Source organism: Sminthopsis crassicaudata, chromosome 2, assembly GCF_048593235.1.
Source record: "Sminthopsis crassicaudata isolate SCR6 chromosome 2, ASM4859323v1, whole genome shotgun sequence".
Taxonomy (NCBI): domain Eukaryota; kingdom Metazoa; phylum Chordata; class Mammalia; order Dasyuromorphia; family Dasyuridae; genus Sminthopsis; species Sminthopsis crassicaudata.
The window spans coordinates 315,646,432-315,665,005 of record NC_133618.1 but is presented as its reverse complement, the minus strand read 5'-3'; the positions used below and the strand labels follow the sequence as shown (position 1 = coordinate 315,665,005).

The 18,574-nt window shown below is 38.6% G+C and overlaps 1 protein-coding gene across 2 annotated transcripts; it reads left to right on the top strand.

The window, feature by feature from the left end:
* The first annotated feature begins 384 nt into the window (after positions 1 to 384).
* LOC141556250 (acyl-coenzyme A thioesterase 1-like) lies at positions 385 to 13,862 on the top strand. Of its 2 annotated transcripts, none has more exons than XM_074290072.1 (4): positions 385 to 532; positions 645 to 1,302; positions 10,853 to 11,055; positions 12,246 to 13,862. In XM_074290072.1, exons 2-4 carry the CDS (start codon positions 669 to 671, stop codon positions 12,849 to 12,851), a joined length of 1,443 nt encoding a protein of 480 aa, XP_074146173.1. In that variant the 5' UTR covers positions 385 to 532; positions 645 to 668; the 3' UTR covers positions 12,852 to 13,862. The 2 variants fall into 2 exon arrangements, with proteins under 2 accessions (XP_074146173.1, XP_074146172.1); XM_074290071.1 differs by having other exon boundaries at positions 616 to 1,302.
* Positions 13,863 to 18,574: the final 4,712 nt, after the last annotated feature.

Sequence of the window (18,574 nt, the reverse complement as noted above, 5' to 3'; positions counted from 1 at the left end):
TCTTCGTTCCCCATAAGGCTAGAATTGTAGCTTCTTTCAATCTGAACTGTTATTAGCTCTTGGCCCGGATGTCTCTGCAGATTGCTTTTAAGAATGTAATTTAAGTGTAGAACTTTTTCTCCTAACATCCACTATAATGCCCTAAAGCAATAATGGCGGAAAAAATGTTCTTTCCTTAAGTACTTTACCTTTTACTGGACTATGGATTTTTTTTTTTTTTTTTTTAGGGGAGAAATGGGTAGTAGGGGGAGAGAAGAGGTAAAAGTAACGTGTTCAGGGTTCAGGTTAGGAAACTCGACTCAGGAGCAAACCTCAAGCTGGGGTGTGTGGGGGCGGAGGGAGGGAAGCATCTCCTTGTGTAACCAGAGGATCTTATCTCCTCTGCAATTTTTGGAAACAGTGCCTAAGAATTTCAGCATCTTGGGGAGGCTCACCTCTACCTCCCGCGCGGTGCCAGGGTCTGATGACCTTGATGATATTAGAGACTTATGACATTACGTATGGTAATTACATCTTGTGATTTCTCTGGACGGTTAGTCAAGTTCATTTTGTTATGGGACCCGGGGCTCGGCTTTATTCCGATGTTCTGATCATACTATAAAACTTTTTTTTTAGTTTGTTGTTGTTGTTGTTGTTTTAATCAGATTGGCACTTTCTTTGATGTCGTAATGTCTTTGCTGAGAAGCTCCCGGTTTGGAAAATGCTTGGCAGAGTTGGCAAAATTCCCCTGGTCGCCCGCTTTTTGCCATGGAGTCTCGCGGGACATCCCGCAGATGATTAGTAGCAAAGAGCCCTCAACTTTCTGCTCCAGGTTCCTGCTCTCCTCCCAAAGGGCTGCCTTCTCAATGGCCGTCACGGTAAGTGTGAGTCCCGGGCCCCGCTGCCTGTGGGATGAGCCGGTGGAGATCGCGGTGCACGGTCTGGACCCGGCCCAGCCGGTCACCCTGCGCGCCTCCCTCCGCGATGAGAAGGGGGAGCTCTTCCAGGCCTCCGCGCACTACCGGGCGGACGCCGGCGGGCAGCTGCACCTGGCGCGGGAGCCCGCTCTGGGGGGCAGCTACAGCGGCGTAGAGCCCATGGGGCTCTTCTGGAGCATGCGGCCGGAGAAGTCCTATAGGCGCCTGGTGAAGCGGGACGTGCAGACCCCGTTCCGCGTGGATCTGGAGGTGTACGAGGGTCACGACCCCCAGCCCACCAAGCTGCTGGCGCAGGCGGTGCACGAGCGGGGCTTCCTGAGGCCGGGGGTGAAGAGGATCCCGGTGCGAGAGGGCAGCTTGCGGGCCACCCTCTTCCTGCCTCCCGGTCAGTAACCTCTAACTGCCCCCCTCCAATGCTCTTTTTTCTCTGACCCTCGTCTTCTCACCGACCTCCCCCCCCCCCCTTTCCTTGCACTTCCCCACAGCAGGAGGCTCTACGGAGCGTTCCGAGAAAGTCTAAGGTCCCCGCGGCACTCAGAGAATTTGAGATGTCCGAGGGAAGCCCTTTTCCGAGAGGTTTTTGGGCAGGGGAAGCACGAAGGAGTTGGATTAGACTAAGTCAGTGTAAGGTCCTTTCCAGTTTCCCATACCCCTGATTTCTGCTCTAACCCGGAGCCGGAAGGCTCAAGCCCAGGAATCCCCACTAAACCCCTCCATAGTTTCCTTCCAACTCTCTTGACCCTCGTTTGATTCAGCAAATATTTGGGAAAGCACCAGTGGCTACAGGAAATCAGAAAAGCCCGTATGTAGAAGTTGGTATTTAGAGTGAGTTTTGAAGAAATTTATATACTTAGTGAATGGAAAGGAGGGAATACATTCCAGACATGGTGGAACAGCAAAGATAAGGAGATGAGAGGTGGATCTCTTGCTTGAGGGATCTTAGTTAGACCAACTTGAGCGGACTGGAGAGTACATAATGCTGAATCACGTGTAGTAATAAGCCTTTTAAAAAGGTGGGCTGGGGCCAGGTGGTGAAGGGTTACCGATCTTAGAAAAAATGAAGTCACTGGGACTTCTGGAGAAGGAAAGTGAAACCCATGGTCAAACCTGATAGCTGTGAGGGGAGATTCTGGAGGCAGGAAAACTACTGTAATAGTCTAAGCAATATGCAATACTTATCTAGTAAATGTATCATGTACAGAATATAAGTTCTACAACAGAAAGGGACTATTTTTGGCTTGTATTTCTAATCCTGGAATCTAATACAGTGTTTCATATATAGTAAAGGCAGCTGGTGATACAGTAGATTATAGTGCTAGCTCTGAAGTCAGAAAGTAAGAGTTGAAATTCAGCCTCAGAAAGCTACTAACTATATGACTGAGCAAGTCACTTTACCTTTGTTTGCCTCAGTTTGTTCATCTGTAAAAGGAAGATGATAATAGCATCTATTCCTGTGGGGTGGTTGAAGACCAAATAATAAAGAAGTTTAAGTCATTAGAAATTAAATTAAATAGTTGTAAAGTAAGTTTAAAGTAAATTTGTAAGTGCTATTTTTAAGGCACTTAGCACAAAGCCTGGATGTAGTAGGTGCTATAAAAAATTATTATTATCTTCCCTTTCCCTCCCTTTACACTTATTGCTTTAATAAGTGCTTATAATATGGGATTAGAAGTGGCTTCTCTTCTGTACAGGAAGATTCAAGCCAAAAAAGTCAGCAATTCTGATTGGAGAACCTCTAGTGTCTAGAAAAGATATTCTCTGGTTATCTTTGGATCCAGTGCTCTCATTTTGCGATGAAGAAACTGAGATCCAGAGAGGAACTGAGTTATATGTCCAAAACTTGCACCCACATATTCTCGTAAATCGGATCTTTGGCCTGCTTGACCTTGCATTGTGACATATTCAATCACTTTTCTAAGAAGAACATAATAACCTCATTTATTTTTTTTTATTTGATTATTGAAGTCTTGCAATGCCTTGGAGTGCTGGTTTTCACCACAAATTATTATTAGCATAGTCCCATCACTGGAGAAGGTCTGGGAGATTGGGTCAAATTTGTGCTTCCCTTAAAAAGAGCACAGTGGGGTACCAGAAAGGGCTGGGAGTAAATGACCATTCTACCATTGAGGGGAGTTCTTTTGGTTACTGCCTATACACCTCTATGGAGTCCCAATATGTTGTCTCATCATGACTGATGTTATAGGGATTTCAGATACTCTCTTCTTGAGTTGTCTTATTTTCCAGGAATACTGGAATGTACAAGAGGCCCTGAATAAGTCAAGGATGAAGATCCCTTTGAGCTGACATAATTTGCTTCTTTCACTTTTGGTTAACACAGATAATCATTGAACATTACAAAATCTCTTAGAAAACATCTATAAACACTCAAAGGAGTTTGCTTGTTTTTCCATACAGGAAAGATAAAATTGGATGACGAATGACAATTGGTCAGATGTCAACATGCATTTGGATGGATACCCTATAGAGCTTGTATTTGTGCATTTGTATATATTTGTTGTATAATAATGTAGTGTGTGATTTATTATTATATGTCATAATATGTATTTATATTTGTGCAAATATAGAGACATCTCCACTCTAAATGTTTATGTGGACTGACTATTAACGTTTCAAGATCCTGTTGGTCTGATCAGCCACAGCTGGACACAATGTACTTTGATTTTAACATAGTAGTTGTTATTTTAGTCTTCTTTGAGGGTGAAGGAAACCAAACACCATACAGATAATACAAATGGGCAATGGTCTCAGGAGGAGAAGAGTGGAATGATTTTTCTGGCAGCAATTTGCAGAGTTCTTTTACTGATTCAAAATTTCCCACAAAAGCAAAGGCCCATCTTTTCAATAGTAATATTTTCCCAATGTTTCTACATTACAGGGAGATATGAAATGTCACTACCTTTGAAGACTTAAAGATGTGTGTCACATGGGGGGCAATTGAGAGGCTCAATATATAACCAGTGAGGAACTCTAAAGAAGCACAGGAATAAATGATGCCATTAAGGAGTTGCACAATAGGAAGAGAAGACAGAAGAAGATTGAGAAATGACGGATAGATGGCAAGTGCTCCATAAGTACTTTCAATAATAGCAGGAATTTCTTTTCTCAGTAAATTTATTTATTTTTTAATATATATTGCTTTATGAATCATATTAGGAGAGAAAAATCAGAGCAAATGGAAAAATCATGGGACAGGAAAAAAAAACAGAAAAAAGAAGTGACTGTAGCATGTGTTGATCTACATTAGTTTCCTTAGTTCTTTTTCTGGATGCAGATGGCATTTTCTGTTGTTATTTTTAATACACATTGCTTTATGAATCATGTTGGGAGAGGAAAATCAGAGCAAAAGGGAAAAACCATGGGAGATGGGAAAAAAAAAAATCAGGAAAAAGAAGTGAACATAGCATGTGCTGATTTACATTCAGTTTTCTTAGATATTTTTCTGGGTGTAGATGGATTTTTCTATCCAAAGATTATTGGGACCTCTTTAGATCACTGAACCACTGAGAAGAATCAAGTCTCTCATACTTGATCATCACACATCCTTGCTGTTATTCTGTACAATGTATTTATTCCTGGTTCTCTTTGTTTTGCTCAGCATTAGTTCATCTAAATCTTTCTAGGCCTCCCTAAAATCAGCTTGTCATTTCTTAATAGAACAATAATATTCCTTTCTCTTCATACACCACAACTTGTTCAGCCATTCCTCAATTGAGGGGCATCAACTCATTTTCCAACTCCTTGCTACCATAAAAAGAAATAGCAAGAATTTATGTAGCAAATGCTATGTACTAAGTGCACATAAATGTTTACTGTATTGAGTGCTTTATAAATATTATCTCATTTGGTTCTCACAACAACTCATAACAATACTATTATTATTCCCATGCTTCAGTAAAGGAAACTTAACAAGATGATGTAGCTAGTGAGTGTCTGAGACAGGATTTGAACTGAAGTTTTCCTGACTTCACACGAAATGCTCTATTCACTGTACCACCTAATTGTTTCTGTGGTGGAATGTTGGGAGGAAAAGAGGAAGGTCTCCATGGTGTTAGACCCCTCCTGCTGAATGTTTGGAAAGCCATGGACAGGAATCACAGGACAAACAAGCGTGAATGGAGGACCAATGCCCCAGTTGTGGAAGCCCAAAGAAAAGACATCCAGCTCTGGGATAGGGAACACTCCAATAGAGAGAGAGAGTACCAGACTCCCTGATGAAGGAAACCCAAAGGAATATAGAGACAACAAGGCTCCTGATGATGGAATTCCAGGGACAAAAGGTCATCTCAATCAAGGAGGACTTCTTTCACATCCAGAGTCCTAATCAAGGAATCCTCAAGGATGACAGGAGATCCCCCAGTGCTCAGCTGACCATAGAGTTCTGACTAGGGAGACTGAAGCCTAGACACATTCAGCAAAGGAAAGCCAGTAGAAGGAATAATTGAGATTGAATTCAGAAATAAAATAGCCTGACTACTCCACTTGAGTGTGGGAAGGGGCAGAGTCTGGTTCTTTCATTAAGTTCTAATTCAGAAAATAAGGCTGGAAAAATGATTCAAGAGCCAGCTTTTAGTTTTATTTATCATTTCTGTGAGGGTTTTTTTTGGGGGGGGGTTTGTTTCCAACTTTTTTATTTTCCCTCTCATTTTTAATGCCTCTTCTTTTATGCTTTTTCCCCATGTCTGTTTGTTGGCTTTCTAATTTTTCAAAATGCATATTCATAAATCCTCCTTTGTTATGCCCCTATGGATTACTCTAACCTGGTAGCTACTCTTAATGCCCATCCATTGATGGCATGGCTAGGCCACACTTACCCGTCTTCGGGCACCAACCCGGATCCCACAGAGACAGATCACCAGAAGGTACGGGTGAAGCAAAAGAGAACTTTATTCTTAGATAGCATATATTTATACCCCACTGATGATATGGAGGAAGGGGGGATCCTCTAGGAACCTGGCATAATGGGATTGGTCTGAGAAGAAGGAGGGAGGCCTGCTAGGCCTTGAGAGCCCTAAGGAGGGAGGTGTGGTACCTGGAATCAGACACCACCTCAAGGGGTTATGCCCCACCTCCATGTAGGACTCTCCTGCGTCTCAGAACCTCTCATCCCTCAGGTTTCCCACATGCTGTGAACCACATTCCTTGCTCCCAGAGGCTTTTTAAACCCTTACACTCCTTTTTTCTATTTTTGATATATGGATATGATTTCTCCCTCCACCCTGAAGATTACCCAGAAATTTTGGTGTGTTGTTCATTATTATAATTTTATTTAATGTAGTTATTGTTTTTTTTTTTTTAATTTTTTATTTTATTTTATAATTATAACTTTTTTTACAGTACATATGCATGGGTAATTTTTTACAACATTATCCCTTGCACTTACTTCTATTCAGATTTTTTCCCTTCCTCCCCCAACCCCCTCCCCCTGATGGCAAGCAGTCTTATATATGTTAAATATATTACAGTATAATTTAGATACAATATATGTGTGTAGAACCGAATTTTTTGTTGCACAGGAAGAATTGGATTCAGAAGGTAAAAATAACAGTTTACATTCATTTCCCAGTCCTTTTCTGGATGTAGCTGGTTCTGTCCATCATTAATCAATTGGAATTGGATTAGCTCTTCTCTATGTTGAAGAAATCCACTTCCATCAGCATATACCCTCGTACAGTATCATTGTTGAAGTGTATAATGATCTTCTGGTTCTGCTCGTTTCACTCAGCATCAGTTGATGTAAGTCTCTCCAAGCCTCTCTGTATTTCTCCTGTTGGTCATTTCTTATAGAACAGTAATATTCCATAACATTCATATACCATAGTTTACCCAACCATTCTCCAATTGATGGACATCCATTCATCTTCCAGCTTCTAGCCACTATGAAAAGGGCTGCCACAAACATTTTGGCACATACAGGACCCTTTCCCTTCTCTAGTAGTTCCTTGGGGTATAAGCCCAGTAGTAGTATGGCTGGGTCAAAGGGTATGCACATTTTGATAACTTTTTGGGCATAATTCCAGATTGCTCTCCAGAATGGTTGGATTCTTTCACAACTCCACCAACAATGCATCAGTGTCCCAGTTTTCCCACAGCCCCTCCAACATTCATCGTTATTTGTTCCTGTCATTTTAGCCAATCTGACAGGTGTGTAATGATACCTCAGAGTTGTCTTAATTTGCATTTCTCTGATCAATAGTGATTTGTAATGTAGTTATTGTTTCTATAACTTGTTTTCTGACCCACTCATTATTTAGTATTTCATTTTTATATAAACATTTTGGTCTGTATTTTTTGTTATTTTTTGTATTATTTGTTGTGAAACAATTACTGTTTTTATTGCATTCTGGCCTAAAAATGGTATATTAAATAGCTGTGCTCTAGATAATTTTTGTAAAAGTTGCATGTAGTGCTGAGATGGAAAAAAAGGAGTAAAGCCAAAAAAACATATTTTGAACAAGAAACTCTGAAATGAGAAGTCTTAAGAGTATCAGAACTCAGATTTAGAGGTTTGTCATAAAAGAAAACAATACTACAAGTATTCAGAAGCAATTCAAGTTCCAAGGAACCACAGTGAGGATCACACAAGACTTATAAACTTCTACTGTCAATATGAGAAATACATTACATCAAAATAAATATAATACATCAAAAGATAAAATATATAAACTTTCAACCAAAAGTAACTCTGCCAAACAAAGTATAATGCAACAAGGGTAGATCTTTACTTGAATAAAGGATTTCCAAGCATTTCTGATGAAATTGGAAAAAGCTGAGTAAGAACTTTGATATACAAAACAAGACTCATGGAAAATCTGGCAAGGTAAATTTATTTTAGTAATTGGCAGGAGCTATAGTGCGATATAGTGCTGACATGCTTATGGAAGAGAAGAAACAAGTTTCTTTTCAAAACTTTAATGTAGTCAAAGTGTTTTGAGGGAATTACATTAGAAAAACAGATCCTGGAGATGAATTGATTACATTATAAGGATTGTAAGAAAGAGAAGAGAATAAAAGGAATATACTAATGTGTTTAGGAAGAATAAGAAGTGGTAAATTTTGCTATTCCTTACAGTTGAGGAATCTGAGGAGTTATAGATATAGATATACAGATACAGAGGATATAGAGGAAGGGGTTACAGCATTATTGTTACTGGGAAAAGAGGGGAAATGATTAAAAAGACTTAGAAATCCTGATGAATGCAGTGACCAATCATATCTCCAGCTTGATACACTTACTAATCTTCTGAGTGATTTGGATTTTTAAGGTATTGTCATGTAGTTCCATTTAAAAGACAATGACCTTTTAAAAAAAAAACCTCTCTTTTCAGAACTATATTTTAAGAATCAAAAATGAAAACGGTATAGAACAAAAAAAAGTAAATTAGCCCAATTTTTTGAAAAATGAAGAATTGGTCCTGGAGCATTTTCTTTTGGATTCTATTTGTAAGAAATAGATTTTACCCATTAACTGTTTTTGTCCTCTAACTGATTAAATTATGGTTCTTTGTCTCTGAATTTAGTTCAGAAACAAAATGCCTTACCAAGAACTACACTTATTTGCTAATGAATCCAGGAAAAGATTTTATTTTAACTTCTTGCAAGAGTAGTTGTTCAATGTATACATATATTGTATTTAATTTATACTTTAACATATGTAACATGTATTGGTCAACCTGCCATCTGGGGGAGAGGCGAGGGAGGGGAAAATTGGAACAAAAGGCTTGGCAATTATCAATGCTGTAAAATCACCCATGCATATATCTTGTAAGTAAAAAGCTATTAAAAAAAAAGAGAGAGAGAGAGTAGGTTTCCAACCTCATAGGCACACTTAAAATCAATAAGACATGCTGTTTTATATCTTGTCCCCAAAATGCAAGTCCCTCCTTTGATTCCCCATTGCCTGGATACTACAGAGGCTACAGTCTATCCAGAATGCCTAATTCTGGATTTTTGTGTGAGTCCCCACACTTGATTACATCTCATGGTGTGTTTCCTATTCTAATTTATGGGTTCCCTCTATAAGTTTTGTAGTCTTTACATTTTGTTTCTTAAATTTCAGTTTTCTCTGATTTAAGTTTCATAACTGTGAAAAAATAAATGTTTATACAATTCTCACAAACTGGACCATTATGGATTACGTTTAAAAAATCCAGCTTTCCTGATCAAGGGAATTTTGCTAACCTTGGGGAATGTGTGAGAAAATAAGGGAGTTTGGGTATGATATCTTTACTCCACCAAATTATTCTCAAGGATGTCTGGTTTATTGTCCAATAGTCTGGTTCCTATCTCACACCTAGACTCCAACAAAAAGTACTTAGACTCCTGAGGGAAGAAGAGGAGGTTATTGCTAGTCCCCATTATCAAATGTTCAACCAATCATGTCTCTATGTCTCAGCTCTGTAACCAATCATGATGCCCTTAATTTCATATCATCCACTGTGTTCTGTTCTTTGTTCTATAATCCCCAAATCTCTTCCTGGTAAAGCTGGACTCCATCCCAGGCTATTGCCAGGTATCTTCCTTCTTGTCTTGTCATTAGACTTCAATGACTCTGGAGGAGAGCATGAGTTTGATGACTTTGCACAGCTTAAATCCATCCTTTGCATCAGCAAATCAAGGTACTACCCTCTTGACTGATGTCATTGGTTGTCTTTTAGAAAGAAGGACAAATAACTTCCCCAAACCTATATAAGGTGAATTATATCCTTTTGCTCAAGGTCTTTGGAATGAATGGTACCAAATCCATATGTGGACAGGTAGCACACCTCTGTTAATAAACATTATCTTGCACAGAGATATGCCTCAATTTACTCCTTTGATTAATTTCAGTGAAAATTTTCTTTAAGTTTTCTTTAAATTCAAGAAAATAACTATTTATATGACCCTGGGCAAGTCATTTAGTCTATGTTGCCTCAGTTTCCTCAACTGTAAAATGGGGATGATAGTAATAGCACCTACCTCACAAATGAGATAATTGTAAAGTGCTTAGAACATTGCCTGGTCCATAATAAATACTATATACTATATAATATTACATATATTCTTTTTTTCTTTTTTTTTTGCTGAGGCAATTGGGGTGAAATGACTTGCCCAAGGCCACAACACTAAGAAGGGTTAAGTGTGTGAGGCCAAATTTGAACTCGGGACTGGTGCTCTATCCACTGGCTGCCCCATATATACTATATAATATTATATATATATTTTGTAATATATTACTATATACTATACTATATATGTATATACTATATGTTACCATATATATGTACATTATATATACTAAATAAATATATATACGGAATATACTATACCATATAAACTGTAGCATATAAATGCTATATAAACATTAGCTAGTTATTTTTAAAAATATTTTAATAGTTTTTATTTATCAGATATATGCATGGGTAATTTTACAACATTGACAATTGCCAAACCTTTTGTTCTAATTTTTCCCCTCCTTCCCCCACCCAGATGGCAGGTTGACCAATACATGTTAAACATGTTAAAGTATAAGTTAAATACAATATATGTATACATGTCCAAACAGTTGTTTTGCTGTACAAAAAGAATCAGATTTTGAAATAGTGTACAATTAACCTGTGAAGGAAATAAAAAATGCAGGTGGACAAAATTAGAGGGATTAGGAATTCTGTGTAGTGGTTCAAAGTCATCTCCCAGAGTTCTTTTACTGAGTGTAGCTGGTTCAGTTCATTACTGATTAGCTAGTTATTAATATTAGTTATTATTTTCCAGTTATTTTAGGAGTTTTTTAAATCCCATTGTGCAGATGTACTGCACATCAACAAAGGAGTCTTATTGTGTCTCAGAATATGTCATCTAAGAGCAAACAGCCTGACCATCCTTAGAATTTGAAGGGAGCACTTCAAAGGGAATGCTTTATGACTTTAACTTTCCTATAGGCTCAGGGCCCTTCCCTGGGATCATCGACATCTCTGGAACAGGAGGAGGCCTGTTTGAATACAAAGCAAGCCTGTTGGCTGGACACGGTTTTGCTGTGCTGGCTCTGGCATACTATGGCTTTGAGGACCTTCCCAAAACCATGAAGGAATTTCATCTGGAATATTTTGAAGAGGCTGTCCAGTACCTGAAAAACCACCCCCAGGTTGTCTTCTTATTTTATGATTTTTCTCTTCTTTAATTTTCTTCGATTCTAGGGGTCGATGGTTTTCCCTGATTGCCCTTCATTTTTAGAAATTATACCAGGAATGAAAACTCCTATTATAAGTGTTTACTGGGAAGGGGTCTGGTTTGCCATTTCCTTCTCTAGATCATTTTACATATGAGGAAACTGAGATAAACAGGGTTAAGTGACTTGCTCAGGGTCATATAGCTGGTAAGTGTCTGAGACCAGACAACTCCAGGCCCAGCTCTTTATCAGTTTTCCCACATAAATGCCTGTTTTGCTTTGAAAATTTCCCTTATTTCCAAAGAGTATTTTAATTCTGACCAATACCTTTCCTGTTTGGAAAGAGAAAACTGAGATAAATGTAAATCACCTCTGATAATGATTATCTGTGTCACCTAGGGAATTCATACATTTTTAATTTCTCTGGGCTATCATTTCTTCATTTATAAAATGAGTGAGTTAGACATCTCACATCCAGATCCAAGGAAGAATATTGATGAGGACTTGACTTGATATATGCACAGTGTTTCCCTGTTTCAAATTATTTCATTTATCAGCATATTAGTCTCACCAGTAGACTCATTAATAGATTGGAAAAGAGACATTTTCTCCAAAAGGTCTTAATTAAAATGCATGATTTCCCCCCCTAGATACATATGTGAACTGCCTCACCAGAAGGAAGGGAGGAAGGAGGGAAGGAAAAATGTATTAAGTATCTACTATATCCTGAGCACTTTGCTAAGTGTTTTGTAAATGTTGTCTGACTTGATCCTCACAATAACTCTTTGCAGTAGATGCTCTTAATTGTCTCTCATTTACAACTGAGAAAACTGGTTGTGTTAAAGAGTCTCAGAAGGGTCAGGTCTTCCTGACTCTAGGAGCAGTGCTCTACTGTTGTACCATCTAGCTTTCTTGAATTTCAAGTGACTGATTGTGGGCAAGTATTTGATCCTCAGTTTCCTATCTGAAAAATGGATGTCATAATATTTCTAATGTAAGGTCATAATGAAAATGCTGTATCCATTGAGCTTTACATGTCCTGTATTTATGTGAGCGGGGACTAGTACAAAAATCAGTAAGGCCCAAAAATATCTTTTAGGGCAAAAGTAAAGCTATTATTTTATTTGTTAGTCATAACGTTATTCTCATCCTTCTTTGACTCTTAGGTAAAGGGTCCAGGTGTTGGGCTGCTGGGATTTTCCAAGGGGGGTGATCTGTGCATCTCCATGGCCTCCCACCTGAAGGACATCACAGCCACTGCCACCATCAATGGCTCCGTGGCAAATGTAGGGGCTGCACTGCACTATAAGGGCATGACCATGCCCCCGCTGGGGTCTGACATGAAACGTGTCAAGATGACTGACAGCGGGTTTGCCGACATCATCGAAGCCCTCAACAACCCTTTGGAGGAGCCCAACCGAAAAAGCTTAATTCCAATTGAGAGAGCCGAGAGCTGCTTCTTGTTTCTCGTTGGTCTCGATGACCGCAACTGGAAAAGTGAATTCTTTGCCAACGAGGCTGCCAAATTGTTACAAGCCCATGGAAAGAAAAAGCCCGAGATTATCTGTTACCCTGCCACAGGACACTATATTGAGCCCCCATACTTCCCTGTATGCCTGGTTAGCTTTCACAGTTTGGTAGGAAAACTTGTGATCTTTGGAGGAGAAGTCAAGGCTCACTCCATGGCCCAAGTTGATGCTTGGAAACAACTCCAAGCCTTTTTTCACAAGCATTTAGAAAATGATCATATAAAGAACCCTTCCAAATTGTAACTCACCATTTAAAATTTATAATGGTGTAGACTAAGAGTATGTTAAAATGGTACAACTAGAGAGATTGTTTTTAGAATAACTGGAATAGGATTTTTTTTTCCTCACCAGTAAGATAAAGTTGATTTGGTTGGGTTTATTGACTTTTTTTTTTTTTTTTTGAGTAAAAGAATTGAGTATCATTTTTTGAAACATAAAAATAATGACAGTGTACTTAACTTACCTGGGATATAAATTCTGTAAACCCATAGAATTGGTAGGGACCTCCTAGGTCTGTACAAGTCTATAAATTTCCTAGAAATATTCTCTCTGTGCCATAAGAAAGTCATCAGTGCTAAATGAAATGAGCAGAACCAAGAGATCATTGTACATGGTAACAACAAGACTATATGATGATCAATTCTGATGGTCATGGCTCTCTTCAACAATGAGATGATTCAGACCAGGTCCAGTGATCTTGTGATGAAGAGAGCCATCTACACCCAGAAAGAGGACTCTGGGAACTGAGTGTGGATCACAACATAGCATGTTCACTCCTTTTGCTGTTGTTTGCTTGGATTTTTATATTTTTTTCTCTGTTTGATTTGATTTTTCTTGTGCAGCAAGATAATTGTATAACTATGTATGCATATATTGGATTTAACATATATTTCTACGATATTTAACATATACTGTATTATTTGCCATCCAAGGGAAGAAGGGGGAAGGAGGGGAAATTGGAACCACAAGGTTTGGCAAGAGTTAATGTTGAAAAATTATCCATGCATATGTTTTGAAAATAAAAAGTTTTAATTAAAAAATAAAGTTATCAGGGCTTAAAAATAAATAAAACATGACTAATACAAAAAATGTTTCATATGGCTACACATGTATACCATATTGAATTGATTGCATTCTCAAAGAGGTGGTTAGGGAAGGAGAAAGGGAGAGCATTTGGAACTCAAAGTTTTAAAAATGAATGTTAAAATTGTTTTTACATTAATTGGGGAAAAATAAAATATTAAATAAACTTTATGTATAGTGTCCCAAAATTGATATCATCTAAACAGAACAGGACTCTGACCTGTGGATGACCAGATCCAAACAGGCTAGAAACAGGAGAGTGAGGAATCAAATGGATATTTAATTTCAAAGTGGAGTACTGACTCGCAAGAAGGAGGCATGTTCCAAGGCCCTACCCACAATTGAAGACCAGAGGCAGTGTGGTGAGATCTCAGTTCTTTTACCAATGGCTACACAGTAAGCTGTACCCCTGAAAATGAGGGGCAGTTTGATTCATAACAGGGCTACATACTAGAAAATGAGTACTTTTCCTAGTTTGTCCAAGCTCAAGAGAACAAAGTAATACAATAATTGTGTGGTTTTGCCAGAGGGCAAGATCATTGTCCAGAGAATGAATGCAAAGGACTGTTCAGGGCACAGTTTCTTGCTGGGTCTTAGCTCTAGAACAGTTTCTCCTAATATCTTAATAATATACTGCTCAAAGCAGAAGTCTTCTCTTGGCTTGTTTATGAGGTGATCCACATGTGGCATCTGACCCCAAGAGTGAAGATACCCAAGTATATTTGGTGTCAGATGAGTATGAGAAGGTTTGGACACTTCCTTAGACTGGACAAGGGTACCACCAATGGCAGGGAAGCTGTGCTCATCCACAATGAGGATGTATCTTCACCAAATATCCTTTTTCTACTTTTTGTTTCATACCCAAACTTGAAGTACAGCAGCCTGGATCAAGCCTGATCTGTTATATGCCCTCACATGTATGTGACTGTGGAAAAATAGATTTTTTTTCCCAGCTCTGCCCTACTTATGAGCCAAAGAAGATGGAATTTCAGTGTGGGAGAGGGATGCCTCATCATCTCCTTTTTCTACTTGTTCACACCCTGTCCCCTGCCTTTAAATCTCTCTGTTCCTTTCCTCACCAAATGAGGTCAACAGCATTAAGTGACTTGTCCAGGTCACCTAGCCATTAAGTGTCTCAGGCCAGATTTGAACTCAGGAAGACATGTTCCTGAACTACCATGCCTATAGCATCTCCCATTACCTGAGAATTTTTATCTTGTGATTCAGAGTCGTATCTTGGCCGTGGTTGAAAGGGTTTCAGAAGGGGAGGTACAAATGATATGTTCACAATTTTGACCAGGTCATCAATAGCCAATTAGAAGAAGAAATATCTATGTTGCTTGAGATTTTGTTCTGCCATCTTTCTAACTATTTTTATTATTAAAAATTATTTCTTTTTAATACACATTGGTTTATGAATCATGTTGGGAAAGAAAAATCAGAGCAAATGGGAAAAACCATGGAAAAAAAAACAACAACAACAAAAGAAAAAAAAAAAAAGAAGAAGAAGCGAACACAGCATATATTGATTAACATTCAATTTCCACAGTTCTTTTTCTGGTTGCAGATGGCATTCTCTGTCCAAAGTCTATTGGGATTGCTTTGGATCACTGAATCACTGAGAAGAACCAAGTCTTTCATAGTTGGTCATTGCATGTTGGGTCCACCCAGCAGACCCATCCCTAGCTCAGTTTTGCACAAGTTAGAAGGGATGCAAGTAAGCAATCTGTTTATTCGTCGTTGGAGGGACAAATTTTTTACAGAGCAAATCCACAATGATGTATAAAAAGTTGTGAAAATTATGCTTCTTGTTCCTACTGGATGAACACATACTGCTAGCCAATTTCTTGTTTTTCTCAGTCATGAGGTCTGCACATACATCAAATTTTTAGGGTCATGGAGAGTCGTGTTTAGAGGATGTATGAGTTTCTCCAGACTTCTAGTTCAGAATTAGAGTTGACACATCACCTCCACCCTCTACTCCTACCTCTTTCTTTTGTTGTAACTGCTGCCAATGTATCTGAGTTTTGATTTCCTTACTTTTATTAATCAAATATTTGATCAGTATTGGGCCAAAGCAAAGTATAACACATATTATACATTCCAGTGGAACAAGGAATGTGTTAAGGAAGTAAATGGATTCCTATGAAACCAGTCCCAAAATTGATCCGCAATCATATTAGATTGCAGATCTTTTTTAGTAGAGTGATCAATATCCTGAACTATCTTTTCTAAATCTTCAAAATCTAATGCTATAATATTATTTTTCCATACCCCATTCAGGTGGTTCCTAATTCATTTCCAATCATTTTTTGTATCATTACATAGGATTGGTGTTACACATACAGAAGTACATCTATCTATGATCACATTTCATTTGCAATCTGGTTCTTATCCCCTAATTAACTTCATCTCCTATATGTATGACTATTTCTGATAATTCATTAAGCAAATGATAAAAATTAATCATTAATATGATTTTGCATTTGCAGGGCTATGCTAACATTTTTTTTTTTTGCTAAAGCTTCTACATAATTACAATTTGATTTTGCATATTTGATTTAGATTTGATAAAGATACAGTTAATGAAGCAGTAGATGTAAATGATGTCACAATCATTACCACCCCTAAAATTACATAACTGACGCATCTCTTTGGTCTTATTTTGGCCGTCAGACTATGAAATGTTTTGCCTGCTGCTGACAGATACCACCCAGAGGAATGAACAGGTGTAATAGCATATCTATATCTAGCTATATCAAAAAATATGCCTTCCTCAGGAACCTTAGCCCCAGTACTTTCTGGTACTGTGCTGTTCACACAAGTAATGTTCCATCCCTGTTCTCTCCCCCCCTCCCCCCCAACACACACACACACACACACACACACACACACACTCACAGAAGCATTTCCCACCAGAACCACTTCCGGGGTAGGTTGACCCCATGTTATACTCAGTCCTTCAGTGCATTCTGAATGAAAACGCTCTGTGCAGCAGTTTGTGGGGTCCTTTAATGATTGACAAGTTGTTGCCCCTGCTCCTGTTAACTGTAAAGCTGCCAGACGAGGAGGATTTTTTTTTTGTCTCCACTGCCCCTTTTCTTCTTTTTCTTTTGTCCATTAACAGGTTCTTTGGTCTTGCTTCTCTCCAAGCGCCCACCCATCTCTCCCCATTTCCTGTGAAAACACATGTGGACTCCCTGGCCCGTGGAGTAATTCTGCCACTCCCTGCCCAACATGCATTTTCAGGCCTTTCCACGGAACTTTCTTTGTATCCGGGTGTCCCTTAGTCATTCGTGATTCCTTTCGACCTATGTGTAATCCTCTATTTACTTAAATTTTGGCCAGTTGCAGACACATTTCCTTAACCTAAATTGGTGGCATTCATCAATGTCTGACATTGTTTAACCCACTAGTTTAAACACGGTCAGCTCAGTTATCTGCTGATTTAAGGTTTCCTACAAGGCAGGTAATTTCAGGGAAACAAACCTTCCATTCCCATTTTTCTTGACAGCGATATTCCATTAGGAGACCCTGTGCTTCTTAATGCTTTCTAATTTATGGTGCAATGTCTGGCAAGGAATCCTATAAAATGCTAAGTCTGTACTAACTCTTTAGCCCTCCTGCTTTGAGAATCTTCACCGTTTGTTCTCTAGGCAGGACTGCTCCCACTCCTGAGGGCTATAATAAACCTTTCCTGCTTTTTACTGTGAGTGAACTCTGAGTAGTCATTTTTGGTAGGTGTCTTTTTTCTTTTGCATCTCACACAGTAGTGGTAAGTAAAGGGGCTGACTTGCAGATTGATCCCAATTTTCTCAATGTTCTTTGCATTTGGTCTTTTAAAGATCTGTGATGTTCATTAGAAGATCTGAGCTAAGATGCTTCAAGCAATAAGCCTTTAAAAGGAGCAATCATAAGGGGCTGTTAGGTAGTAAAATAAGAATAAAGGGAACCCAAAGTTAGAGAAAGTGAGATTGTTGAGATTGGGAAGGGACCCCAAAAGTTTGGGGTCACAGACCAGTAGGGTGTCTCAAAAGAATTTGCAGGCTTGAATCCACGTCCAGGCAAGGGGCAAAGTTTATTATAATTGTAACACCAATTGAAATGGGCTAAATTTAAAAAAAATAAGCAGGGAACCTGAAGCAAGGATACGTTTTAATCTAGTTCTTCATGTTATCGATATGCTAATTTTATGGCCTAGAGGTCTCAGGAATTTGGTTATCACTGACCAACAGACCTAGGACTATCCTTGAAGCCAGAAGACTTTAGAATCATTGATAGATTGAGACTGTCAGAACAATAGCTAGAGAGTCTCAGGATCACTAATATATCTTCCCTAAAGTTTAAGGGAAGAAATATTATATTCCCAGGCCTCTTCTTTTATAATCATTGATTGAACAATAGCCTTCTTAGATCAGAGGATCAAGATCATAGATGCCAAAGCCAGAAGATTAAGAATCTCCCCTAGGAAAGACATCAGTAAGGTCCCCTGACCTTGGGGTGCTTCTGTTCTAACAATTTGTCAGTGATTCTAAACCAGGATTTGAGTACCTGAGTTCTCAAACATTGTTTCACTTAAAGGCCAAAAAAAGCTGAGAGGAGCACTGATAGGATCATCTCGGACTTAAGTAGGCCTTTTATTCAAGTGGACTTTTTACTGTATCCAATCAGAAAGCCATACTATAGATCCTTGCTAACTCCTTTTTGGGGTTAGTCTGTTGCTAAACATCATAATAGCTAACTTCTTTATGAATACTCCTTGTTATAGCTAACTTCTTTTGGGGGTTAGTTGGCTAACTTCTTTTGAAATTTAACCCCCTCAGCAGCATAATAAAACCTTTTCCCCTTGATTTGGAGAAGATCCAAGCCTACAATTTTTTTTT

Coding starts and splice junctions, on each gene's coding strand:
- LOC141556250 (XM_074290072.1), top strand. CDS start 669: ATGTCTTTGCTGAGAAGCTCCCGGTTTGGAAAATGCTTGGCAGAGTTG. Junction 1,303..10,852: donor CACCCTCTTCCTGCCTCCCG/GTCAGTAACCTC, acceptor ACTTTCCTATAG/GCTCAGGGCCCTTCCCTGGG. Junction 11,056..12,245: donor ACCTGAAAAACCACCCCCAG/GTTGTCTTCTTA, acceptor TTTGACTCTTAG/GTAAAGGGTCCAGGTGTTGG.